The sequence below is a fragment of the Rattus norvegicus genome, chromosome 1, assembly GCF_021556685.1.
Source record: "Rattus norvegicus strain SHRSP/BbbUtx chromosome 1, alternate assembly SHRSP_T2T, whole genome shotgun sequence".
In the NCBI taxonomy this organism is placed as follows: Eukaryota; Metazoa; Chordata; class Mammalia; order Rodentia; family Muridae; genus Rattus; species Rattus norvegicus.
The window spans coordinates 215,718,422-215,746,359 of record NC_141534.1 but is presented as its reverse complement, the minus strand read 5'-3'; the positions used below and the strand labels follow the sequence as shown (position 1 = coordinate 215,746,359).

At 51.3% G+C, this 27,938-nt stretch overlaps 1 protein-coding gene and 1 pseudogene across 4 annotated transcripts in view; one reads left to right on the top strand and one right to left on the bottom strand.

Moving 5' to 3' along the window:
• The first annotated feature begins 3,729 nt into the window (after nt 1-3,729).
• On the top strand, nt 3,730-15,240 carry Ovol1 (ovo like transcriptional repressor 1). 2 transcript variants are annotated; one of them, XM_087562940.1, is made up of 4 exons: nt 3,730-4,140; nt 10,924-11,156; nt 12,616-12,805; nt 13,059-15,240. In XM_087562940.1, the coding sequence occupies exons 1-4, from the start codon at nt 4,041-4,043 to the stop codon at nt 13,352-13,354; spliced, it is 819 nt and encodes a 272-aa protein (XP_087419066.1). In that variant the 5' UTR covers nt 3,730-4,040; the 3' UTR covers nt 13,355-15,240. The 2 variants fall into 2 exon arrangements, with proteins under 2 accessions (XP_087419066.1, NP_001101042.1); NM_001107572.1 differs by having other exon boundaries at nt 10,939-11,156; nt 13,059-15,232.
• The window catches only part of Rpl37-ps2 (ribosomal protein L37, pseudogene 2), a 37,379-nt pseudogene continuing 23,404 nt past the window's right edge, over nt 13,964-27,938 (bottom strand). For both annotated transcript variants that reach the window (NR_203089.1, NR_203090.1), the window contains 1 exon segment: nt 13,964-14,680. The product of NR_203089.1 is annotated as a ribosomal protein L37, pseudogene 2, transcript variant 1 (transcript).

Sequence of the window (27,938 nt, the reverse complement as noted above, 5' to 3'; positions counted from 1 at the left end):
GCCAACGATCCAAAGCTCACAGACACTGGCAACCTGTGGGTCAAACCTAACCCTCAAGAGCATTTTGTTTGACCTATTCTGTGGGCTAGCATATGGCTCAATGGGAAAATGTTTGCTGAGCAAGCACAAGGACCTGGGTTCAGATCCCGACACCTATGTGCACCTGCGCTGCAGGATGGAGACAGGAAGATCACTGGAGCTCACGCTCAGCCAGAGTTCTACTCCAATGGAACCCTGTCTTTTTTCTTTCCTTCCTTCCTTTCTTTCTCTCTCTCTCTCTTTCTTTCTTCCTTCCTTTTTTTTTTCTTTTGAGGCAGGATCTCACTACATAGGCCAGGTTGTCCTCAAACTCAGAGCTAACCTGCCTCTGCCTCCCAAGAGCTGGAATTAAAGGTGTGTACCACCCCCACCACCCTGCCCCTGACGGAGTTACACTGTCTTTGAAAAAATTAGGTGGAATAGCTGTAGAGATAGCTTGCCAGTCAAAAGCACTTGTTGCTAGCACGTCCAGAGGGCCTGAGGTCAGTTCCCAGCACTCATGGCTGCTCACCCCATCTACAACTCCACTCTCACTGCATTTGAGGCCAACTTCTGGCCCCTCAAAAACCAGGAGTGCATGTGAGACACAGACATGTATGAATACAGGCAAAACACACACATATAAAATAAACAAAAACGTAATAACTGTTCGTTCATTCCATACCTGGATCTCTCACTGGAGCCCGCAGCAACAGGTAGACAGACAGCACAGACAGCACAGACCAGGCGTCCTCTCTCCTGGACCTTGCTCTATTCACTATGACTCTCTAGACCAGCACAGTCACTGAGCTGGCTGGTTCACCCATTTGAGTTCCCCACCTGACTTTCTGGACATTCAAACTGCTCTCCGGTTAAAAAAAAGGGAGGGGGGAGCTGACTTTGTGTCCAGGGACTCCAACTTCACCATAGACTCTTCTTGGGCACTCACTAGGACCAGCCTGCCATGAAATTGCACACAAAGGAGCACACAAGAAGTACTATGTAAACCTGACACGCCTTTAATCCCTGCACTTGGGAAGCTGAGGCAGGTATATATCTGTGAGTTCAAGGCCAGCCTGGACTACACAGAGTTCCAGGGCAGACAGGGCTGCACAGAGATACCCTGTGTTGACACACACACACACACACACACAGAGAGAGAGAGAGAGAGAGAGAGAGAGAGAGAGAGAGAGAGAGAGAGAAATGGGTTTCACAGGGGAAAAGAAAATCAGACAGACTGAAATAAGTAAGCCAAGCTGGAAACACCTTTTTTTTTTTTTTTTTTTTTTTTTTTTTACAATGTCTTTCCCCGCTTTAGCTCCTGAAGGCCATTCTACTTCTGTCCTTCCAATTTCTCAGGCCTTCATTCTGATAAGTGCTCTTCTTCTTTTTTTAAGATTTATTTATTTATTATATATAAGTACACTGTAGCTGTCTTCAGACACACCAGAAGAGGGCATCAGATCCCATTACAGATGGTTGTGAGCCACCATGTGGTTGCTGGAAATTGAACTCAGGACCTCTGGAAGAGCAGTCAGTATCTCTTAACCACTGAGCCATCTCGCCAGCCCTGGGAACACCTTTTATCCAAGCACTCTGGAAGCAGAGGCAGATGGATCTTTGAGTTGAAGGCCACCCTGATCTACAGAGCCAATTTCAGGACAGCCAGGGATACACAGAGGAAACCCTGTCTCAATAAAGAAAAAAAAAAACAACACCAAGTTCAGCTGCCTCCCAGACAATCAGTGTTGATACCCCAGGATTTATTGCTAAAGATAAGCATACAGTAGGTGCTCAACTAATGTTAGTTGCTCAGCAAAGTCCAAGTTCAGAGTGAAAGGAGGATACCGGCAGGAAGTGTGGACTATGACAGACAGCCCTCTGGGGACAGCAAAGGGAAGTGGCAAACCTTAATGGCTCAGAACAAGTGTCCTATCACCTTCCCAGTAGACCTGTGAGGTGGGTGATAGAGGAGTCTCCAGGAATAAAAGACTTAAGGCCCTGGGCAAACTCAGTCTACTTCCTGCTCAGTGAGGAGTGTTTCTGCAGGGCTGCCCCGAATTATACTCTCTCCTCATCCACCCAGGGGAATTCACAAAAATCCTGGGAAAATGTATGGGGTCTCTATAAGTACTCCCACTTTTGAAATGTCCTCTGTAACCGAATGCCTCAGAAACCGTATTAACGACTTCCCCCTCCTTTTAACTATTGCTGTGTATGTGTGTGTGACAGCACGCACCAGTTCCATGGTGTGCCACGGGTCAGAGAGCAAGTTGTGGGATCAGTTTTCTCCCTCCACTCTGTGGGTCCTGGGAGTTGAACTCAGGTCTTCCCACTTGGTGACAAATACCTCCTGAGCCATATCCGACAGCCTTTCTTTTAATTCTTTTATTTGTTTGAGACAGGAATTCACGATGAAAAACATAGGCTGGCCTCTAACTCGGTTTTCCTACCTCAGCTTCCCACGTGCTGGGATCACAAGCATGAACCGTATCCACCTGTGACTCCTGACTTTTGAACTGTGTTAATTCATTTATCAAACTAATTTCCTCAACAGTCTGTTCCAGCAAACATTTAACACTATGTGAGACAGGTGTACTGAAGTCTGGAATCTAAAATATTAGTAGCCTTTAACTGCAGGTCCCATCCCTGCCTTTAATAGGTCAGCCAGTAAAAGAAACCCAGCCACGGCCAAAGTGTCATAGTGAAGTGGCTCACACGAAGGCCACGGAACACTCTCGGGCAGTTCAGTGGGGGTGGGGCGTTGCCCGAACTAGGCTTGCTGAAGAACACAGCAGGGTGAATGGGGAGCTGCTTGCTGAACTCCCAGCCAGGGAGGACACGGGTTGCAACCGGCAGAAGAGGACCGCATCAGATCTCACTCAGCTAGGGTCCTCATCCTAGAGTCTTCCAGATTTTCAGAACCTGAAATCCGGCTGTTTTTGACCAGAAGAGTCTTGGCGAATACGTCCACCCATATGCCAAGGTGCTAGCCTCGATTAGGTTGGACTTAGGGCAGTTTAAACGCCCTCGCAACCGGAAGGCAGGCTCGAGCTTTGGATTCACAGGCGCATCAGAGCCTCCCGGTCCACGCGCTCCTCTCGCCTCGCGTGCCTTTCCGCAGGAATCGGGTGCCCAGCAAATACCTCTCGACTGAACCAAGAATTGCTCACCCAGGCCTTGGGGATACCTGGCTGCTGGGTTCGGGCCCGGACCGCAGGTTCCCGCTCCGCGGCTTTGTGCCTCTCCCGGCGCCCGGGGGCGCCGGGCTGGGCCCGGGCCTGTTGGGCCAGTTTTGTGCCATCGCCCACAGAGCGTGCGAGCGCCGGTGCAAATAACGTTGCCCTCCCCTCCCTTCCCGTGCCCGCTCCCTCCGAAACTCTAGTTTGCAAACGTGAGCACGCCGGGCAGGGGAGGTACGGGGCGGGCCTGGTGATTCTGGGTGTGGGGACCAGAGCACGCCCCCCAACCCTGCCCCCGTCGGGCCACCCCGCCCTGGCCGCGAGGCCACCTCACCCGCAGCGGAATGGAAACCGGTTCGACAGGTAACAAATAGGTGGGTTGTCACCGTTATTTCCCAACGCATGCGCCATCGCTCTCTCGGCCACTCCAAGCTAATTAGATCAGATCAACACCCCTACCCCACCCCCGCCCGAGCCACCAACACACACCGCCGCGAGCCAATAAAGCTTGAACCCGTCCGTCCAGCTCGCACTTGAAGACTTCGCGAGCAGCCGCGGGGACGCCAGTCTAGCTGAAAGACGCTCGCTTAGCGCTTCTCCGATCCCGGTGCACCTGACTGCACCCGCTCGGCGGACACCGGCGACCTTCGGCGTAGTTGGAAACGCCACGCGTGGTCCCTGGTACGCTCTGTCCTCAGAACGTGGACACGCCTCGGCGACTCTTTCCTTGAACTGTCCCTATTCCGGCGCCTCAACCCCGATCCAGTGGAAGAGAAGGTGGGACGACTACCCGAACTCGACTTACGGGAGCGAACCGCGCCGGGCCAGGAGGAATTGAAGATGCCCCGCGCGTTCCTGGTGAAGAAGCCATGCGTCTCCACGTGCAAGAGGAACTGGAGCGAGCTCCCGGACGAGGAGCGCGGGGAGATCTACGTGCCAGGTGAGGCGCCCCAGGCTCCGGGCCCCGGGAGGGCGGGGCGCACGGGCCAGCGGTCGGCGCCCGTCAGTCGCGCGTGGGGACGCAGATTCTCGCCATGGATCGACCCCCGGCGCAGAAGGGGCGCGCGGGTGGGGGAAGGGGACTCCAAACCGAGGCTCTGCTGTTCTCAGGCCCGGGATCTCCTGCCCGCGCCGCGCTACAGGGGACGCAGCGGGGTGTGTCACCGCTCGGGCGACCTCCGGCTCTCGCGTCGTAAATCGAGAAAACCTGGGCTTTCATGAGGCAGGAGAAGAGCACTGGAGCGATGCCACTTTGGAGGGGAGGGCCGGGGAATGGAAAGGAGCGGAGCTGGAGTTTCCGCTGAAACTTGGGCTACATTGTAAAAGAAAACTTGGAGCTTTAGTCGCCCAATTAACATTGGTGGGGTTGAGATAAGAGGGTCAAGATTCAGGCCCACCGAATTTCCCTGGACTCCTGCCTGACCTGACCGTCCAGGAGCTGTTGGGAAATTAAACCTAATGCACCTTGCTTGCCCTTGAGATGATCCCACCTCGGTTCAGTCTCAGAGAACACTAAGCAAAAGATGGTTCTGGAGCCGTAAGGTACATACTCCAGGAAGCCGGTATGCCTAGTTTATTTAGGGAGGACGCCTTGACAGCCTGCACGTCAACTTAGAATTGAGTACCTGGAGTTGTCTCTTCCTCCAGCAGCATCTTCCTCTGAGACCCTAGAAAACTTCTGCCCCTTCTGTCCAAATACAAAACTCCCCTTCCTCCGTCTTGGGGGTGGGGCAGGAGCCTACTGCCCTGTGCCTCCAAGGGGGGGGGGGGGAGGTGGTAATTAACCAACCGACTTTGACCCTTGATCTGTAGGTTCTCTGGCTCCACCCAGGCTTTTAAGAAAGTGGGGAAATGAGGGTGGTGAGTGAGGGGCCCTGTGTGGGTTCTTGCCTCAATTTCCCTCTTGGGCGTAATGGTGTTTTGTGCCAGACCTTCCAGGATCCGGTGGCTGGTAGGATGTTTTACATTAACCTTACTTAAGGGTCTGTACGGCAACTCTGAAGGCTTCTTAAACGAGGGAATGGGCCAGAAGGCCCTAGAATTTCCAGTTGTGGAGGAACAGGAGGCAAAAAGGGAAGGGAGCCTCCGAACCTGAGGTGTGGGCTTGGGATTTTGTGATTTGTGCCTGGCTGTATGTGCCGGCCAGTGCTCCACCTCCAGAAGGGCTGGTGAGGGACACAGCCTGCTCCTTGCTCCAGCCTCCTCCCCAGCCTGTGTTTGACTTGCTGCTTAGGTGCTCCTTAGGATCTGATAACTGACCTTGGACTGTGTGAAAGGTGAGCTTGTCTTGAGCCAGGCTCAGAGTGCTGTTGTTTTTGTTTTATTTCACATCCCAGACCAGACGTTGACTTTTACAAAGGACAAAGACATTCTGCTAGTTCAAATCATTAAGACTTCCTTGGGTTCCAGAGATTTTCCCCAGTACAGATCTGAGGGACATGAAGACCAGAGATCTGGTCCCATGGCCTGTCCCATTAGGTAGATAGGAGGCCTCTGGGTGGTCACTACCACCCATGACTGCTGTCCTAAGGAGGAGGCATGCCGGTAGGTGCTTCCCTCCCTCAGGGCTGCCCAGGGTGGGAAATAAAGCTCTTGTAAGAATCCCCCTCATTGCTGAGTCCTGTGGGTAGAAGTTACAGGACTTAATTTTCCCTACATGTCAGGTGGGCCCCTGGAGCTACAGTTTTTCCCACAGTTTTGGAAATAAAAAAGGGAATGGACCCGTTTGTTCTATGCTCGGATGCCTCGGATGGCTGGAGTACAGAGGGTATGTTTTGTCTCCGGGCTGAGCCATTCCACCAGCAGCCAACCATGACCCCAGGAGCTGGCTGGGCACGTTTCTGTCACTCCACTTCACAGACTCTTGGAGCATGTTTTGACCAGCTAAGCAGCAACCCCATTTCCAGTGGTAGGGCTGGGAATATGGGAGTGCATGAGTTCTGACCTTCCCTCAAGGGCTCTCTGAGAACCTCAAAGCATCATGAAGACCACCTAGAGGGGAAGGTTTACCATATACTGAGGATGCTGGGTTATTGGGCCTGACCTAGAGAGACCCTTCACAATCCCTTCAACTATCCTCCTCACAAGCTTCTAGAATCTTCTCCCACGGCAGTCATTGTCATTCCTTCAGCTTTGCCGAGAGCTGAGAGCTGGTAGCCTGCACCAGAAGGCAGGCGAGTGAGGACATGATTCTATTCTCTACCTGAGACAGCACAGTTTAGGGGTTTGCTTGGCTCCTTTCCACCACCCACTTTATTTGGTTGGGTGTTCTCTGCTGACAGGAAGGATGGTGGATTTTATTTATTTATTTATTTATTTATTTATTTATTTATTTAGATGAAATAGGCCCTTGTAGCTGGGGCGAATACCATTCCCACACTATGGAAGGGAAGGGTTCAGGGACTCACCTTGCAGCCATTCCTCTAAAGCTGGTCCTTGCTGACTGAAGTCACAGGAAGGACTTAGGGACAGACTAAGCCTGAGCGCTGGAACTCCAGGAGAATTGCAGATGCAGTCCCCCCACTTACACACCTCCCCCCCCCCCGGCTAATAACCCAGCTTGCTGGTGTGTTCCGGTGGCACATGTCCTAAGCTCTGAAGCTAGGCGTGGTGCACACACCTGAAATCACCATACTTGGAAGGTGAAAGCAGGACAGCTTCAGATACATAACAGCCTTGAGGCCAGCCTTGGCTGTCTGAGACGCTGTCTCAAACAAACAAACATACAAGCTAAAGCCCAGGCTGAAATGCAGGAGACAGGGCTCCTCCAGCTAAGGTGGCCCAGCCTGACACTGCTGCTAGATAATGTAGGAACTTAACCACTTCTTTCATTGTCTGAGACAGAGTCTTACTGTGTGGTCCTGGAACACACTTCAGACCAGGCAGTCCTGGAACTCAAAGATCTACTGTCAAGACACGGTTTCTCTGTGTAGTCTTGGCTGTCCTGATACTCTTTTGTAGACCAGGCTGGCCTTGAACTCAGAGACCTGCCTGCCTCTGACCTCTTGCCAGGCTGAGTGGGACCAGCTGAAAAGTCAGCCATGAGCTGCTGCTTCGTGTAGCGTTGTGGGAAGGCCAAGCTGCTTTCAGGGTCGTTCTACCAGCGGCTGAGGACACTGGGCAGTGAAGGGGTCAGCTAGGTTCTCACCTGTCTTAAGACACTATCACCCAAGCTGCTAAGATATTTGCCCAAGCATGGATGTAGTAAAGCAGAAGCTGTCAAACTGTCCTAGAAAAGATGGCGAGAACAGTGTTCCAGGCCTGTGGCGAAGAGGGAGTAACCGTTGTCAGAGTTCGTATCACTGTTCATTTTCGGCACACAACGTATGACAGGCAGGGGGAGCTTGGCCGGTGCTGGCTGAGAGGCTGAAGGGTTGCCACAGGAAGGACAGTTCTCATCCCATCAGAGCCAGCCCCCTTGTTGCCGTGAGAACCAAGAGTTCAGTCTAACTTCAGCATAGGCACTGAGTGAAGTGAAGGCAGTTGGGAAAAGGGACAAATCCTGCCTGGAGAATGCTGACATTAAATAGAAGGGCCACAAAAGGCTGAGAGGTGGGCCTGTCCTGCTGCAGCATCTGCAGCTGGCTGCTGCTGTTCCTTTCAGGTAATTGCTAGCTGCCCTGCAGGTCTGAGGGAGCTGAGCACTGGGGACCCAGCCTCTCCAGATCAGCGTGCAAGGCAGCCTACAACAGACCTACATTTAGAACAGAGTTGGGGGTTGGGGATTTAGCTCAGTGGTAGAGCGCTTGCCTAGCAAGCGCAAGGCCCTGGGTTCGATCCCTAGCTCCGAAAAAAGAAAAAAAAAGAAAAAAAAAAAAGAACACAGTTGGTCGGGGTTGGGGATTTAGCTCAGTGGTAGAGCGCTTGCCTAGCAAGCGCAAGGCCCTGGGTTCGATCCCTAGCTCCGAAAAAAGAAAAAAAAAGAAAAAAAAAAAAGAACACAGTTGGTCGGGGTTGGGGATTTAGCTCAGTGGTAGAGTGCTTGCCTAGCAAGCGCAAGGCCCTGGGTTCAGTCCCCAGCTCCGAAAAAAAGAAAAAAGAAGAAGAAGAAAAAAAAAAGAACACAGTTGGTCTACATGGTTGATCATCTGGGGACCCAAAAGTTCATGCATCTGCACATCAACTTAGCTTGCTCTCCCCAGAAAGCTGGGGATTCAGGCAGGCCTCACAGGCATCCCTACCTTGAGGCCTTTTATGGGCTAAGACTTGCCAGTCACTTGGGCCCGTGGTTGAAAGAAAGCCCTGTGGAGGAAAAGGTGGGAGATGGCCATTGGACAGGCTGCCTTTTCAAATCTGGCCGGCTGCTTCAGGCCAGCTCTGTGACATCTCCCAGGTAAAGGCAACAGGAGAGAACTTCGAAGCCCCTGAGGGAGGAGGAAGAGGGCTAGCTGGGCTGTCCTTGCCACACTCAGTGGCTGTGGGCGGAGGGAGGCGATGAGTAGTAGCTACAGTGGTCACTGCCTTGCCGGAAACATCTAATTAGGAGACAGGAGTGCCAGCAACACCCAACCAGTTTTGCCTCCTGCCATCCAGTGATACTCAGGATAGGCGGATAGCACACGACTGAATCCTCCCTGTGCGTGCAGCCCTGGCAGAGACACATGTGTGGGGGTGGCAGGGAGACAGGTTTGGTGGGGTGGGTAAGTTGAGGCAAACATCCCCACCCTGGCAGACTTACTAGTGGCCCTTTGCTCTAGGTAGACACAGCACAGAGTGCTCATCCAGCCAGCTCTGTCCTCAGCAGCCTTTCCAGGTTTGTGCAGAAGAACAAGGGTAGGCAAGGGCTCCTCCTCTACGGTGGATCCTCGAACTCCTAACTCAGCTTCCGTTCATAGAGCCAAGGAGCCAAGTATGACACCTCACCTCACAGGCTGTCACTCTACCTTCTGCTCATACCATATCCAGGGCATGTAGCTGGGCTGTTTTTCAAAAGTCTCACCCATCTGTACCAGCTCGAATGGCAGACTGAGGATGGTAGAGAGTTCCATTTTTCTCAACTTGGGTTGAGAAGTGGAAATTGCCAGCCAGGTGTGATGGTGCATGCCTTTAATCCCAGCGCCTGGGAGGCAGAAGTAGGAAGATCTCTGTGAGTTCAAGACCAGCCTGGTCTACAAAGCAAGTGCAAGTCCAGGACACCCAGGGCTATTAGACAGAGAAATCCTGTCTCAAAAAACAAAACAAAACAAAATAAAACAAAAGTGAAAAGAAAGTGGAAATTGTCATCTAGCTTTGGACTTTCATCTAGGGTCTGTCAGGTGAGTGGGTATGAGAGCCACCACTGCTACTGCCTACGTCTGTCACACAGGTATAGGCAGACCCCTCTCTGAAAGCTGGCCTCAAAGCTTGAGCCAAACACCAGTCAACATGGCTCAGAGAGAGGTGGGACGCCAGCTCCGGTGGCAGACCAGGGCCAGGAGCTGGTGAATCAACTCCTGGAATGAGGTGTCTCATTAAGGTCCCCCCTCAGCCCCCGGACAGACGGACGCCAGCGCTAGAAGAACGGGTTCTGGGCGGCAGGCGGGCGCATTCTTCCTCTGTCAGACCTTTGTTGTGTTTTGAGGGGGCGAGAACTGGGCCTCTCCCGAAACTCAAGCACTTTTATGTTTATCTTCCCCCACAGCCCTGGCGGTCCTCTAGAAGAGGAAGGCAGTAGCCTGAGCCTAGGTCCTTACCCCACCCCCACCCACTGACGCCTCCGGCTTGGAATAGAGTATTCTGAAACCTCAAGTCTATCCCAGTTGGACCCATTCATCCTTTTTGTACTGGGCCCCTCTTGACTTTTCCTTTTGAAACTAGGAGACTTCCTAATTTTTATGCTTTTAAAGCACAGAGCTTGGGTTGTATTGGCTAATTGGAAAATTAGACTTGTCTGAGCTCTGTTGGCCTTGAGACGTATTGCCTCTGTTTCTTTGTCTGTCCTATAAGATTGAAACTCAGGGTTCCAGCCCAGCCTTGCAGTCCCGGCCCGTTTAGTTCAAGGTGTTTGTTGAGGGGAGCGGCCTTGTCAAAGGGCTGCCAGGTATCGGTGATGCCACGGCACTGCCGGAGGGCGCCTAGCCTGACTGCCACAGTGAGCGGTCCCGTAGTGGGGGAGGGTTGTGTAAGAGCTGGGCACGGTGCCCAGAGACTGTTACGAGCATCCACCTGCTGCTCCCTGACCTCCTCCCTCTCCACCCACCTGGCCTGTTTGCTGACAGAGTTGTGCCCAGCCTGAGCCAAGGAGTCCTGGTGGGCTACAGTACAGTGGCATGACTGGCCAGGTCAGGGAAGGAAAGGCTGGGACCACCCAACCAAAAGGTCTGCCTTATAGAAGAGGTCCAGAGTGCCAAGGACCCTTCAAGGACTAGAATGAGCCTGAAGGAGCGTTCCCTGGCCAGGGCCTCCAATGGTGCCCTTTGTCCCTAGAGTAAGGACATGCTGGAATCCAGAGCGACTAGCCCAGGTGGGGCAGGCGGACACTTCGCCACATAACAATTGGCAGGGCAACTCAGTCCTCCCAGTTCCGCTAAGACAAGTTACTCAGGGGGCAGTGACTCTTGGCTGGCATCACCTGTAATTACCTTAATGGGGCAGGAGGGAGGTGCCACATCTGATGGCCTAGGGGCCCGCCCTGCTCCGCCACATGCCTGCAACTGGAGGAAGGGAGGCAGAAATGCCAGGTTTTCCTTGCTTGGGAATTTTCCTGGAACCCTGATAGGCCTTTTCTCCACCCACCCTCACCCAGCTGTTCTCCCTCCAGTCAGCCTCGGCTTCTGCCCACCGCAGCCCTACCTCGAACCAGAGGCGTCAGTGGCCGAGCCCCCTTCTTGCCCCCTGGCTTTGGACATGAGCCTTCGAGACTCCAGCTATGGTGTGGCCTCAGGACCCTGCGAGGTGGCTCAGCTGCCCCCTGAGGATGTGAACCATCTGACGGATCCCCAGAGCAGAGACCAGGGCTTCCTACGAACCAAGATGAAGGTGACAACTTTCATTCCTTCTTGAGGTCCAAGGGGGATGTGCAGAGACCTGTGTCTAACCCACGGATATGACACAGGAGGGACAGAGCTGAGCCCTGGATTTTGACTTTTGCAGAGACTCACTTAGCCGCAGCCCAGGGTAGAAAGAAGGAGATATGAAATGACAGCATGTAGCCCTTCAGAGTCTAGATCAGCACCCGATCAAGCCTCATTTCTGGCCACGAAAGACAGGAGGGCAAAGAAGAGCCACCTCTTTACATGAGGTCCCAAGGTGAAGGGCTAGAGCCAGGCCCAGCTGCATCCTGCAGAATCCTATATGGGCTGCATGGAGCAAGAGGTCTGAATCAGGGGGGTAATTAGCATTCCTTAAAGCACGTGGCAGTGACCCGGCAGTGCACAGGGCAGGAGCAACCCCTATCCCACCCTCAGCCATGCTCAGTACCACCGCATGAGACAGTTCAGATGGCCTGGTGTGGAGGAAAGGAAGCAGCTAGCTGACATGGCTGGGTCAACACTACCAAAAACTCTAGGGCCAACCCTCATGACAAAAGGCTAGATATAGCTGGAAGGAGGGTGCTGTCCCTTCCCTTCATACCTGCAAAGAACAGGGGTGAATGATGGGGGTTGTGGGGAGGAACAGACTTAGATAATAGATGACTAGGGGCTATGATTGGTCACAGCCACTAGGGCTCTTATAGCCTTTTAAGCTGCACCCATCCTCTCTGCCAGCCCTTTCTGTGCCCCTCAGACCTCTACAGTTATGGAAAACAACACAGGCAGCAGAGACAGAAGACTGGGTCCTGTTCCAAAGGATCTTAACTGGCAAGAGACAGGGAATTCCCTAGAATGTCAAAAGCAGGCTTATAGAGGGAAGGGCGCCCAAAGGAAGTGTGGTGTGACAGGTGCCCAGGATCTCAGGTGACTGGCTGGTGGCAGGCCCCTGACAGGGACCAGGCCATCACTGGATGTGAACAGAGTTAAGGAAAAGGCCTGGCCACTTGGCCATATCTTTATGGTCACACCTAGAATGCTGCAGCAGCCACTGCAAACAGCACTAGGGAATGTCACCAGGGTTTCATCACTTGACCCAGACAAAGAGGAGGGCGGTAGATATGCAGTAACACCTGCAACGGGCAAGGCATTGTGACGTTAGTCTTCCCACCACTGCATGAACTTGAAATTTTCCATAATTAAAAAAAAATCAACCAGGCATGATGGTGTATACTCCTGTAACCTAGAACTTGGGAGGTAAAGGCAGGAGGATCAAAAGTTCGGGACGACAGCCTCGAAAAGGGGTTTTGGGAACCCACTAGGAAGTTGGACCAATAACCTGGGGTCCTCCACAGCTCCTCCTGGCAGATGTCACAGGCTATGACCTCTGGATGGTGGCCCTGCTTTTCTCTAGAGTGTTGTGGTCCCGATTTCTGGATCTATGCCACAAATAATGTCTTCACTCACAGGTGACCTTGGGGGACAGTCCAAATGGAGACCTTTTTACCTGTCACATCTGCCAGAAGTCCTTCACCTACCAGCGCATGCTGAACCGACACATGAAGTGTCACAATGATGTCAAGAGGCATCTCTGCACTTACTGTGGGAAGGGTTTCAATGACACCTTTGACCTCAAGAGACATGTCCGAACCCACACTGGTAAGTAAAGTCTGTGGCCAGAGGATGCCTCAGACCCCCCTGGGACCTGAAGGCACACCCTGGAGCTTAGGGCAGAGTCCTGAATTCATAGGCAAAGACTCCTTGATTCCAGAGTCACTCAGGAAATTGTCATTTAGCCGGTTTAGCCTTGGTCACTTTGCCAGTCAAGTGTCCTGACCTCTCTGTGTGTGGATGCTTCAGACAGGCTCCATAATCTCTATTAGGTCCTGACGCTGACCCCTGTTGTCCACAGGTGTGAGGCCCTACAAGTGCAGTCTGTGTGACAAGGCCTTCACCCAGCGCTGCTCTCTGGAGTCTCACCTCAAGAAGATCCATGGTGTGCAGCAGAAGTATGCATATAAGGAGCGCCGGGCCAAGCTGTATGTGTGTGAGGAGTGTGGCTGCACTTCTGAGAGTCAGGAGGGCCATGTCCTGCACCTCAAGGAACACCACCCTGACAGCCCACTGCTGCGCAAGACCTCCAAGAAGGTGGCTGTGGCTCTGCAGAACACTGTCACATCCCTGCTGCAAGGCAGCCCCCATCTCTGAGCAGCACAGGCTCTGGAAGGACCAGGTTCACTTCCTGCTGCTCAGCCATTCGCCTTCCTGCAACCTCTTGCTAGAACACCAGTGATCGGGACCAGTGCTCCACCGCCTCACTCCAGGCACACTCGCACAATTAGGCACTGACTTCCGCTAGGTTTGGGAAGTCTGTCTTTCGGGCAGAGCCCACTCTGAGCTTGGGACCGTGGGTGCCTGTGTCCAGGCAGGGGTGAGGCCGAGAAAGTAAAAAGAGCTGCGGATAGACACAGGCCATTTCACTGCAGCAGGACTTTGCAGATGTGCTGAGAGGGGATCCCGAGGACAAGATGGACGACGGACGCCCATGGAGAGCAGAATCGAGACACCAGCAGAGAGCACCTGGCAAACAACTGCAGTGGTGGTGCTGGCCGCAGCCCTCATGCTCGCAGGGCTAGCGCTCAGGGTTCCAGGGGCTCTCTCCCCTGCATCAGAGGCCCACCTGTGAACAGCCGTGCGTGTGTGTGTGTGTGTGTGTGTGTGTGTGTGTGTGTGTCACACTGCTCTCTGTGATCTCTTCACGTGTGTGTGTGCACTCCTGTTCTTCCCACATATCACCTCATTCGTAAGAAGCCAACACAAGGTGCCAAGGAGGTTTTATTTCCTTTTTTTTTTTAAAGATGACAAATGTACAGATATTAATATATTTTTGGTGCCCACAGTAAGACTGTTTAGTAAGATTAAAAGGGGGAGGAGCTGGCTTTCTCTCCACCCCCATTGGTTCTATTTATCCTGGACATTTCAAACCTCCTCTGTGCCTTGGTTCTGGGGTGGTTATGCAGACCCACCCTGTTCTCTGAGATGTTTCATTAAAGACCTTCCTCCTGCTCCGCCCAGCAGATGGACAGATGGACTGTCCCTCCTGTCCTTCCCCTGGACAGAGTCTCGCCTCTTTCCCCCCTCCCTGGCTCCACATCCTTCTCAGGGCCTCAGTTTTCCTGCTAAGCCTGATGAGCCCTGACTGGGTGTGGCCCAAGGCTGAGGGTGGGTCCTACTGATGGTCTTCAAGCAGATGGGATGGCGATTTGACACCAAGTCCAAGTCCACATCTGAGGTTCTAAGGTAAGGGCAAGAACAGGCTGGGAGTCTAGGTTTATTTCTTCGCTAAGTCAAAAATTCTTGAGTAGCAGCAAAATTTGAGACAGAATAATAATCCACATACCAGAGACTTTGAGAGGGAGCATGTAGGCGGCTAATAAAGCTTCTCTGTTGTCTTTCTTCTGTTTCCCAAATGCCTTTGGGCCGAGTGGCTCCCCTGAGGAAGTAGGCCTTTGTCCACTGGTGTTTCTGGGTATCCTGCTGAGACCAAACAAGGGTTGTGGGTCAAAGGGTGTATGTCTCACGCACCCAAGGAGTTATAGCCGACCTGCAGGGGTTAAGAGACGCAGACCCGGAACATGGCGGGCTGGGAAGCCCTTGAATGCCCAACAGTCCGACCTCCCTGCCTTATGTGTGTAGCACACAGATGACACAGGATCTGACCCCAGCACGGGCTCTCAAGAGAACGAAGTCAAGTCTTCCTAGGCTATCTCTGAACTCCGTGTGGACTGATCTGAAGACTTGTTTAATGTTTCCTCAGCGTGTCTGGGCTACTGCGCTCTTAAGTTCTCGAATGTAAAAGTCACCACGACTGGAAGCACTGTGTTAGATCTGTGTCTGTTAGCTCATTGCCAATCTGGGGCTGTCATAAGCTTTGTGTTGTCTGTCTTGTTTTATAAGCTCCTAGCCAGCCAGTAAAGTGAGAGAACTAATATTTTCTGTACTTCTGGGTTTTTGTTGTTTGTGTTTTCCCCTTGGACCTTTTTTCTTCATGCAAAGAAATTCATTAAAACAACTGCTGTTTCTTGCCAAACCTTTTCCCTTCTCAGCTGCCTGGGTTTATGTCAAGACAAGACCCTGATCTAAGCTGGGCATGGAGACAAACACCTTTAATCCCTGCACTCAGAAGGCAGAGGTGCAGATGGATCTCTGAGTTCGAGGCTAGCCTGGTCTACAGAGTGTGTTCTAGGCCAGCCAGGGCTACATAGACCCTGCCCTGTCTTAGGCTGCGAATTGTAAAACAAACTGTAATTCCTTAAACAGGTGGATGAGAAGCTGAAGGTCAGTCCAAGATGTACAGTGATGTGAAATCCAGACCCAAAAATACTCGCCCCAACTAGATGGAGGATGCTGACCCCGGTGCAGCCTACTGTACTCTAGAGGATGGGAGGAAGGGGCCTTTCTTGGGATTTCTTCATCTCCCTAATGCTTAACCCTTCCACTGAGGCCCTCTGTGGGCTTAGGGCCTTCATTGGGCACTTATCCTCTTTCTAGAACCTTGCCAGGGTTGGACCAAAGGGAAAGGAACCACACCCAGAGATGGGACACAAAATATCCTTTCCAGTCAGGTCCTAGAGAAGACCACACACACAGTACTTGTGGGTCCCTGGCACTCTGGAAGCACTTTTCACAGACGAGCACACCTGATTCTCCAGCCAAACTCTGTCATTGTCCCCAAGCCCAAAAAAGGGAGTCCCACAGTTAGGAGTAGGGTCAGATTAGCATTATCTAGCCCAACTTGGTCTGTGCCCGAAGCCCTGCATACTGCCGGCAGACAGCTACACATGGCACACTTTAGGCAACATTCAGTATGTGAGTGAGGCGATGTGGGTGCCCCACTAAAAATGACAATGCCGTTTTAAAAGTGTGGTCTCAGTGGCACACACCATAACCCAGACACTTGGAGGCTGAGGCAGGGGGATTCGGAATTGGAGGCCAGCCTGGGTGGCAGGTTGAGTGGGAGAGAGCAGGTCCTGAAACTGAATCCTTTGATGTGAAAGTAGGCCATGGCTTCCAGGTCTAAGGGTCCCCTGAGCTGGCAGAGCAGAGGGAAATGCTGGCCAAGAGCAGAATGGGAAGGAAGGATGCAAAGTACGGAGCAGTTTGAGGGCTGAGCCCGGCTCTCAGAAAGCAAACCAGCAAACAAGATGGTGAAGCGTCGCCGACACAGCGACCAAGGCCTCCTTTCACTCCCCGCTCGTCCCAGCTGGTCCCCAAGGTCAGTGGGTGGCATCAAAAGAGCAGGGCCTAATCCAGAGCCAGGGCTGGGCCTAGGCCTCGCCCACTGCCTTCGAGATGCTAGGCAACTTCTCGGTTTCCTCATCTATAAAACATGTGGGTCCTAAGTTGGAAAGTCCCTTCCTGCTCTGAAGAGTCGGAGGCCTCACTTCAAGATCCCTCTGAAGAAGCATCTTAACAAACTACAGTGGAGATAAGTTTGCCGAGGCTGGCTGAAAGCCCCTGAGGAGAGGAAGGCCAGGGAGAAGTTACAGCCTAGGAGGAAGGAAAGTTTCTTTAAAAACAAATTACTATTGCTTTGTTTTTCAAGACAGGATTTCTTTGTATAGCCTGGTAATCCTGGAACCAGCTCTGTAGACCAGGCTGGCCTCAAACGTACAGAGATCTGCCTGCCTCTGCCTCCCAAGTGCTGGGACTAAAGGTGTGTGCCACGACTCCCGGATTTTCATTATAGTTTAATGTGTGTGTGTGTGTGTGTGTGTGTGTGTGTACACGCATGCATGCATGCATGCATGTATGTTCACAGGAAGCACACTGAGGGCTGAGGATAACTTTTAGGGGCCAGTCATTCCTTTCTACCATGCTATAGGTCCAGGACATCAAAGGGATATTCAGACTTGGTGACAAATGCCTTTATCCTGAGTCATCTTGCCAGCCCAATGTGGCCCTTCCTGCCACATCACATGCATACATACATGCATCACAGTGCACACATGGAGGTCAGAGGACACCTTGCAAGGACCAGTTGTCTCCTTCCATTGAATTTGTCCTTTCCTCAGCTGGGCAGTGAGAGGCCAGGGTTAGATGGGTGCTGAAAAACTTAAGGACTTCCCAGTCCTGACATGGCCTAACCAAGGGAGGGAGGAATGGTGCCCACAGGACTGCTGACTGAGGAAGCATGGGAACCACTGCCGGGCGTCACTACAAGGTTTCAATCCTGAGTTCAGGCAGGGCAAAAAGAATCTCCAAGGCTCCTTTACGCACAGTTCCCTGAGACTGGGTAAAAGTACTGTGGCCATTACTTCTAGGCCTAAAGGCCATCCCTAAAAAGGCAGAGCTGGAAGGACCTACTGAAGAATGGACGGAATGAAGAGCAAACAGCAGAATGTGTGGGTCAGCTGGGAGGCTGTGCCTGGCTCGTGTTTGGGCAGTGAAAGCCTGGCTCTCTGCAGGCAGGGGTTCCATGACCCATCCTCTGGGTCTACTCCCCCCGGTGACAGCAGACATCCTTCTCACCCTGCCAGCCCTCCCCACATTACTGGATTCTGTTTGGATACCTGTGCTCCTGCCCAGGCTTTCAGACAGGAAGGGCCATACTGGCTCTTCTGACCCATTGATGTGTTTTATACTGCCTTGTGTACCCTACCCCCTCCTGCAGCTCCCCTTGGGGACAGAAGGGGGCCATAACAGAATCAGAGCCAGAGGATTAATTGAGTCAAGTATGGAGACCCAGGCTGGGGACAGCAAGTACGAAACACACGAGATCTCCCTCGAGTCAGTGGAATGATTCAACATGGTGAGGCACTGAGTTCAATCCCTGGGACAAATACAATGGAAGGAGAGGTCTGGCCCTTGCAAGGTGTCCTCTGACCTCCATGTGTGCACTGTGATGCATGCATGTGTGCATGTGTGTGCACCATAAATAAATAAATAAATAAATAAATAAATAAATAAATAAAGATAAATAAATGTAATTCTAAAGCCACAACACATCAGGTCTTCCTAGCTTTCTTTGGGTCCCTAGCATTTGTTAGCCAGTTTTCTCCTCGTCTATAAAGCTGGATGATTGTGTGCTTGCTGTCCTTCCCCCTCCTCCTCCATCTCAATACCCATAATACAGTATTTTTGGACTGATGTGGACTTGGTACCTGAAACCATGACCCCTAGACAGAGGGCCTTCTCTAAAATGGCTGCATTTATTCCTGTCCAAATCAAATTTTTAAAATGCAATGAGACTTTGTCTTGGAACATCAACAGGAATCTTAAAGGTGACGAGTGTTCGTTGGGAGCCGTAGCAGCCAGGTCACTATGCTGTCTGCGCCAACCCAAACACCAATTTCCCTTCAACAGCAGACTTGAGGGAGAGCTGATAGTGGACACGGACCCTTCCAATCTCTCCCCCAACCCCTCTTGTCATCAGACAAGAAACCCAGGCAGTAGCTGCCCACAGTGGATGGCAGGTGAGGGCCATTGAGTACCCAGGCTACTAAAAGATGCTGTCGGGGTTGGGGATTTGGCTCAGTGGTAGAGCGCTTGCCTAGGAAGCGCAAGGCCCTGGGTTCGGTCCCCAGCTCCAAAAAAAAGAACCAAAAAAAAAAAAAAAAAAAAAGATGCTGTCAACACAACCGTAGAAACCATTGTGAGACCCCAACATTCATGTGAAGGAGTTCCCGCGTCACCAAGGGAAGCTGTGTGTCACTTGCTATGAACTCAAGAGTTCACACATAGCACAAACAGTCCTGTGACCACAGGTAATCACTACCTCCATTTATTGAGCTCCTACTATGCACGGGGCCTCGGGGTGCTGGGGTTTGTGTCTGACATCATCTCTAATCCCTCAAACAACCCGCAGAGGTGGTTATTATTATGGCTATTTTTAGACAAAGAACTGAGGCTCAGGGAGATGCGCCATCTTGCTCTCGGTCACACTCACGTGTGCACAAATCTGAGCTGGGCCTGCTGTACTCCAAAGTTTGACTCTTGTTTCTGAAACAAAGAGGTCCTTTCTGTTTTCTTCTGACGGTTCTGGGGCCACCGAGCACTGTAACAAGTGTAGTGCAGAAGCTTTGGGGGTCCAAAGGTGAATCAGACCACCCCACCCCCGAAGTTCACATCTCTTGGGAAAAACATCTCAAACCATGCACAACAGAAGGAATGGGTTCACCTGTGGTGAGCAGAAAGCCAGCAGGTGTGCTGACTTTTATGTATTTTATTATGGGCCCAGGGCATGACATTCAGTCCCCTATGGTCACTGGCCTCCAGCGTCCGTGTCACTCCATGTGGACACTGAGGAGAATGAGGAAGCACAGGCAGGTCCAGTAATCCTCCTGACCATCCCTCCATTGGCGCCCCTGTCACACCTGGCATCTTACTGAGCTCCCCTACCCTGAGGAGGTTAGTGTCACTTTACAGACACAGAGAGACGGGTCTACCAAGATCAAGAAAACAGCCCAGGTTAGCACGCAGAGTGTGTGTGCTCTCTCTAGAGCACAGGCTTCCTTGGAGGTGTGCAGATGTGACAAAGGGCAGTGCAGACAAGGAACCTCCTGCAGGGGAAAGCCAAAGACCTGGAAGGAGACCAGGGGAACCTGGTGCAGCTGTCTAAGGCAGCGACCGAAGCTCTGCTACTTGGTCCACCTCTGGACGACAGAATAGCAGAGGGAAACTGCTTGGGAGGGGCAGAGTAGGTCAGAATGTTCCAAAGTCGTATCAGAGCCCTAGTGAACTCCCAGCATCCACCCCCAACATACCCTGACCTCCTCCCTACAGCCCTACTTCTCCACAGCCGTGTTAGAGACTCACTTCCTCAGCTCTGCCAGTCCAGCCGGCTCTCGCCCAGCCCTCTTCCTGCCTCCTCTGCTCCCGGGGACTCTAGGTAACAGGCTCAGGCGCCTCCCACTCCCCACGAGCATCAGCAGGTGAGTCGGATGAGGGATGAGTCGCTGGAAGAGACCAGGAGAACTGGAAAGACTTGAGTCCCTTCTGCCAGCGGCACAGTCTGCCAGCGGTAATAACAGAGCAAAGGACCGGGCCCACCTGGGACTCAGGGAAGAAGAGTGCAGGCTGGCCACCCCCAGCCTGCGCAAACACAACCCTGCCACTTAGGGCCTCGCCCAGAAGCAAGAGGGCCCTGCAGACAGGGGGTCTCTGTTTCATTTCATAAAAATAAAATAGCCCTATACTTCTACACTCCCTGGGGAGTTCGAAGAGGTTCCTGTTAGAACCAGTACCTGTATAACTGATGGATGGGGTCTAGAATGGGACATCAACATGTATCTCTACCACGTACCTTTTTCATTTCTGTCTTTTAAGACAGGGTCTTACTATGTAATCCTGGCTGGCCTGGGACTTGATTATGTAGCAGAGGCTGGCCTTGAACTCACAGAGATCTGCCTGCCTCTGCCTCTAAGTGCTTTAACATCAGGCAGATTTAATGTTGTTGTTTGTTTTTCCTGGAGACCAGGATTAAGTCAGGTCTCCAATCCACTTGGTTATCATACTGAATATGACAAGTTCTTGGACAAAAAAAGATGGCAAGTAGATAAAATCCCCTAGTACAGGTTGGGATGGGAAGTTTTCACATAGCCATAAGGAAAATAACACACACACACACACACACACACACACACACACACACACACACACACAAACCACACATGGCAGCTCACAATTGCATCCCAGCCTTGGGAGTGGAGGGAGAAGGATCAGAATTATTCAAGGCCACCCTCAGCTATGTAGTGGGTTTAGCAACCGGCCTGGGCTACATATCTCAAAAAATACAATCAATCAGTGATAAAAAAATAAAGAAACCAAAACTAAGTGTGGTGGAACAGGCCTTTAATCCCAGAGCTCAGGAGACAGAGGGAAATGTGTCTGAGAGTCTGAGGTTAGCCTGGTCTACCCAGCAAGTTTTGAGCCTGCCAAGGCTACATAGTGAGACCATACCTTGAAAGAAAGAAAGAAAAGAAAGAAAGAAAGAAGGAAAGAAAAGAAGGAAGGAAGGAAGGAAGGAAGAAAGCAAGCAAGCAAGCCAGCAAATCGAGTAAACTATTATTTTTAAACCAGAACATTTATTTTATGACTGATCGAATCCTCAAGAAGAACTGGTTGCTGCAACAGCTGCCCTCTTAGGTTTAGGTGTTGTTCCTTCACGGAACCCGTGTCTGAATCTGTGGTAGACAATCTTTGGATACCTCACCAGCCCAGCCCGGTAGCGTTTCCTCTCTTAGCTTGGCGCTCCAGTTATCCTGTCTGTTGCACTTGGCAGGGCAACCACGGTTGCCACAAGTCAACTTCTGAAGGTGGTAGGCCTTAGAGCCACAGCAGCGGAGGCACAGAATGTGCGTCTTATTGCGACGATTTCCAAAGGATGATGTTCCTTTTGTCATCTTGCTTCTGCCACCGAAGCCAAAGAGAACAGAAGACGGTTTGGTTTTTTGTTGTTTTGTTTTGTATTTTGGAGACGTTTAGAGTTTCATACTCTGTGGTCTTGGCTGGCCCTGAACTCACAAAGCTACACCTGCCTCTGCCTTCTGTGTGCTGGGAAAAGGTCTGTGCAAGACGTCAGCTTATACATTTTATAAGAGAAGTATACATATGCTGTTAATAAAAGGAGTGTAGTGATGTGTGCTTGTAATCCCAGGAGGAGGGAGGAAGAACTGGCTGCCACGAGGCCAGCCTGAGCTACCTCATGAGACATTAGCTCAAGAAAAACAAAAAGGAGAACTGAGCAAAACCAAACAAAAAGCTGCTTATGTATCAGCACTTGACAGGTGGAGAGGAGCGGCTCAAGAGGTCCTCAACAGGAGGGAGTTTAAGACCAACCTGGGCTGAAACCCAACAACAGAACAGTAACGGGATTGGCTTTGGTCGGTGACTGCAATCCCAGGCTAAACCATGAGGAATGACGAGTGAGTGTGAGTCCCGGGTTAGCCTGGGGTACCTCGAGACTCTGTTTCAAAAGTAAATAAGTACTAGGCTGCACCAAGCCACAGCTTCATCAAGGTTGACTTTCGAGAAGGAGCTTCACTTTCCGAGTCTCGGCATCCGTAAACTACTGTGCCCAGAGAGCTGACTAAAGTTCACGGCTTTGGAACTACAAACACCTAAACACATTGAATGTTACAACCGAAGACATTCTATTTTTATTTATGTCTGGCAAGAACGACAAGCAAGCTGGTGAGGTCACATTTATGGGAGCAGCTGGGAGTGAGGGCAGATTCTTCCACATACAGTTCAAGCAGATTCCTGAATCCCCAGGTCCAAAATAATACAAAGGAGGACGCTCACCCTGAGCTCAAAAGACAGTGATTGGCAGCCTCGAGGAAAGTGTTAAAGGCCCTGATGAGACAGCCCAAGTAGCCAAGTACTGGGCACAGGAGAAGAAAAGCAAGACGAAATACAGACCGGTGGCCTCCTTCACCCAGACTTGTTTACTGATGCTTTGGCAAAATGCTTGGGGGCTGAGTTGGGTGGACCAAGGATGCCAAGGCTTGTCATCTAAGGAGTCTGGGAGAGGCTGGGCGGTGATTCCGGTTAGATGGGTCCCCACCCTGCACGAGGCAGGTAGGCAGGTGAATCATAAGCCCCTCTTGTTCAGAGCCGCTCATCGGGTTCTGACGGCCCACTCTCAGCTTTCACGGCATGGTCCTGAACAGCCTTCTAATGCTGACCTCAGACTGCCTAACTGAAATGGATTTGCCACGGCCACAATTAGAGACTCTCAACTGTGGCACTCTTAAAAGAGAAGCATGAGCAGCAACTCAATTATCCTTTAACTGGGATTCTTTATCTTTAGAACGTCTCCCTGTGGTTCCTCTGGATTTGAATGTGTGGCAAGCCTCGTCTCTGCCCTGAGTGGTCAGATTAAAAGCACGCATTACCACACATCGAATGAGACTTCCTTTTACCTTTGGCTCTTTCAATGACGCCCCATCCACCTTTTCCTAGTTGTGAATTCTTTTAATCATTCCTCAGTTTCCCCTACCTCATTTCCCTTCTCCCTCCTCTCTCTCCAGCCAGATCTGGTCCCTGAGGCTCTTCCTGCCACAGGCACCTGCAACCCAGAGCCTTCTCATGCCAGGTATTCTGAGTTCAAGCACAGGGAACTCAGGGTGAGGAGCTACCCAGCCTTTTTGTCTGGGGCCACCAAGACCGAGTACCCTCCCTCCATTGGTCACTCCATTTCCCAGTTCACCCAGTGAGACTACACTTTTCTCCCAGTTTACCTGTCAGCTCTCCCCACTCCCCCACTGCTCTCTGTCCCGTGGGAGTCCTGGGTTTTATCTCCCCCTGGCTAGTGCTGACATGGCCTGGACTGAAAGCGCACTCTGTAGCAAGTGAACTGAACAGCGCAGGATGCTGCTCTCAAAGGTGGACACAGGCAGCAAGGGTCAGCTTTGCTGGGTTCTTCTGGTTCAGCTGCTGCCTCTCTGGTCCAGGCTTTCCTGTTTACCTTCCCCCTCCCCCATATCCCATGGCATGTGAGACCTGGGCAGGATGGGAGTTCTTCCTGTCTCTTTTGTGCCTTAGAACCCTACCCACTATGTTTTTTTTCTAATCCAAATCTTATTTCGAAATCTCCTGCCAGAGGGGTTTCCCAGTCCCTCCCAGGTTTGAATCAGTGCTGATCACAGCACTCCTGAATGAGGAGTAGAGGTGTTAGGTGGGATTGGCCTGGCACCAGGCCCTGAGGACACTCCTGTGTATACACTCATCCTACAAGCAGCATCTAGACAGACAGCCTTATTCCCTAGCTCCTGTTCTCAGAAGGAAAACCAGGTAGGTTTGAGCAAAGACCAAGGACTGGCTGGAGGGCAGAGAGCAGCCTGGTCATGTTCCTCTCCTGGAGCCACAGCTTCAGGTTGTCTACACCAGGGGATCCTCTCCTGGTAGTGACCAGATCCTCTTCCATGATGTCTAATGACAGCAATTCTGCCTTTTAGTTTCCCACCTGTGGCTTAGCATGTCCCATTTTTAGACTTATCCCCAGGAGTAGTGCCTACTCTGGAGAAATTATAAACCTGGTCTGACTCTCATGTGCTGCCTGTCCTGTGGCTGAGGGTCTTGCTATTCTCCACAAGTGAGGACCCTGAGGGCGAGTCCAGGGTGAGAGGATCACCTCCACATCTGTGTTCTAGCCACAGACTCCATTCAACCTCTTTTTTTGTTTGGTTATTTTGAGTCAGAGTCTCATAAAGTTGAGACCGGCCTCGAACTCACTCTATAGCTGGAAACAACCTCTACCCTGCTCAGAGCCTTGCTTCTGTATCTTCCTCAAAGAGCCAGGTCTTTTGTGCAAATGAAAACATGGTAGACAAAATGGCCATCTGGCTATCCTGGAGGTTCCTGCCCCTCTCACCCAGGCAAATGCTGCTGACTGGGATTTAGGCTTTCTTCTCTCTTCCTGGATATCAATGGTGGACACGGACGCCATGGCAAGTTTGTCCTAGTACAGGGTATCACTCTTGCTTCACTTGGCTGAGTCCTGAGTCCAAAGCACCCAGTTGTCTGGCAGTGACCACTTCAGGGGAGCAACATTCTAGCCCCACCCCCTACATACCTATGTGCACATACACATACCCTCCATGACAAGGGCCTGGCTTTCCAGGAGAGGCAAGTGTCCAAGTGAAAAGGTAAGGTCCATTCTTGGCCCAAGGGTGTCTCATGGTAATTGCAAAGAAGGAAGAGACACATGGAAAGACAGGGGAGACAGCGTGGCCCTCATCTTCCTGGACTAGGGCTTTGGGGGAATTACTGGTTATTGTTCTTGACTAAACCCTCCCCCAGTATCCTGGAAGCATAGATCCATGAGTACTGGCCTAGCACACCCAGATCCCAGGGCCAATCTTCAGCACCACAAAAATAATAATACACTGGCGTGTACCTCTGCTACGCATTAATTGCCTGGCATGCATGAGGCTCTAGTGCCCCACAAAAAGAAAATAAAAAAAAAAAGAAAACCCAGGCATGGGGGTGCACATCTTTAATCAGTCTAGCACTTGGCAAGCAGAGGCAAGAAGATCCGAAATTCAAAGTCATCCTCATCCAAATAGAGGGTTCTAGGCCAGAGAGGGATACATGATAATTTGTCTAAAACAAAAACAAAGCAAAATAAAAAATAAAACATTATAATTAGGGATGAATAGAAGACACTCAGTATTAGTCTCTGGCTTCTACACATACACAAAACTGAAGAAGATCCCTTACCACCATGCACACATGTGAGTCGCAGACATCTGTGCTGGCACAACACATATAGGGAAGAAAGGGGGGGAGGGAGGGAAAGAGAGGGAGAGAGAGAGAGAGAGAGAGAGAGAGAGAGAGAGAGAGAGAGAGACCCTTAGTTTCTAAGAAAATAACTAAGTAAAGGAGGGGAGCCAGGCCTGTGAGGTGACTCAAAGGGTCTTCACCTACTCAGCAGCGCTTGCTGCAAAGTGTGACGACCCCAGAATCTACATAGTAGAAAGAAAACTACTCCCCCAAGTTGTACTCTGACCACACATGTGATTAACACACACACATACACACATCTTTTAAAAATGTTTTTAGATTTATTATTTCCTTCTGTGTAGTGTTTTGCCTTTAATACATGTAAGTGCTTGGGGCCAGGGAGGTCAGAAAGTGGCATCGGATCCCATGGAACTGCAGTTACAGATGATTGCCAGCCATCGTGTGTGTACTGGGAACTGAGCTGGGGTCCTCTACAAAATCAATAAATGCCCTTAACCAGGAGCCACCTCTCCAGGCCACACACATTTTTTTAAATGTAACAACAAAGAAGTCTGGGATGTTGCTTACATAGTGTGTCCCTTGCCCTAGAGTGAATCCAAGTACTGATGAGAGAGAGAGAGTGAACATGTGTGTGATTGGGGTGATGAGAGAGTGAACATGTGTGTGATTGGGGTGGTGGTGAGAGAGTGTACATGTGTGTGATTGGGGTGGTGAGAGAGAGAGTGAACATGTGTGTGATTGGGGTGGTGGTGAGAGAGTGAACATGTGTGTGATTGGGGTGGTGGTGAGAGAGTGTACATGTGTGTGATTGGGGTGGTGAGAGAGAGAGTGTACATGTGTGTGATTAGGCCAGTGGCTCTTGAGGATCAGGGTTAAAAGACTACATTACACTGCTGCTGAGTGGACCTGGCTCAGCTCCTAGCCCATGTTGGACAGCTCACAACTACCCGAAGCTCCAAGACCAAAGGGATGTCAAGGCTCCATGCTCTGCGGTCCCTGCACTCACAGTGCACAGCCATGCAGTGCTTGCATTCGCATGCACATACACAAACATGCAGCTAAAACTTAAAATATTTCTAAGTGCAGGTCCTTTACTACCCCTGAGGTACTCAGGTGAAGGAGACATTTGACAGGCCTTACACGTCACAAGCTGAATGGAGGGCTAGTATAGCGAGGCCTGCCAAAGGCCATGTGTCTGTCTGTGCTGTTGGTCAGGCAGCCTCACCCACAAAGCCCAGTGCCATGGTGGTTAAGGCTCGTGGATGCCTTCGTGTTCCTGGACTCCTGGCTGTCTTGGAAAGAGGGATTTGTGCCTCACTAGGGTGTGGGGTGAAGAGGTTAACCATTTCCCTGCTGCCTCCCCTTTGAAAACATCTCATAAAGGTGTGTCAGAGGAAACAGGCTTCTGATCCCACCTATCATTAGCTCCTGAGACAGGCGGAAGCTCGTTTACCTCAGAGATGGAGAAGAGCAAAAGTGGCAGAAGTGCTTTGCCTTTTGAAGATAAGGCTGTTGACATCAAGTCAGGAAAAACCAACTCTGACACAGGACCATTTGTAGCAACTGGGTACCATGTCATACTTGTCTTGAGCACCGTCCCCAAGCCAGAAGATGGAAAATCTAGACAGCGGGGAGGGGTTGTGAGGAGACCTAGGTATGATGGTGAGCCTGCTACAGCCTGCTTGAAGTAATCCACAGGATGATTGCTAACCTCTACGTAGACCTGAAAATATCCAAGGGAAGGAGGGAGGGAGGGAGGGAGGGAGGGAGAAGAGAAGAGAGAGGAGAAGGAAGAGAGCAAAACTCTTCTTGTTTCCCACATAAGGGAACGGGGCTGGGCATGGTAGCGTATGTCTCGCAATGCTAGCACACGGGACATCAAGGCAGGAGGGCGGCCGACAGTCTCAGGCCATTGTGACATAGCTCAACTGGCAAAGTGCTCCCATCCTAGCACGCACAAAGCACGGGTTTGATCCTGACCTTGTAAATCCGTACATAAGGCTTCACGCCTATAATCTCAGTGCTTGACGGGCAGAGTCAGGAGGACCAGAGGTTGAGGGTCACCCCCTTGCTACACAGTGAGTCTGACGCCAGTCTGGACTACATAAGACTCCATAGAAAGGAAGCAAGGACGGTTAGGAGGGAGGAAGGAAGGATGCAAGAGGAAGGGAGGGAGGGAGGGAGGGAGGAACAAAAGGAAGAAGGGAGGGAGAAACAGAAGGAGGAAGGGAGGGAGGAACAGAAGTTGGGAGTGAGGAATGTAGGAATGGATACACATGCCTATAATCTCAGTGCTTGGGAGACTGAACCAGAAAAACCACCAAGACTGAAAGTCAGCCTGACTACGTAGTGAATTTAAGGCCAACTTGAGTTACAGAGGAAGACTCTGTCTAAATAGATAGATAACATTATATAGACATATACTGCGGGGTTGGGGATTTAGCTCAGTGGTAGAGCACTTGCCTAGCAAGCACAAGGCCCTGGGTTCAGTTCCCAGCTCCGAAAAGAAAAAAAAAAGAAAAGAAAAGAAAAGAAAAGAAAAAAA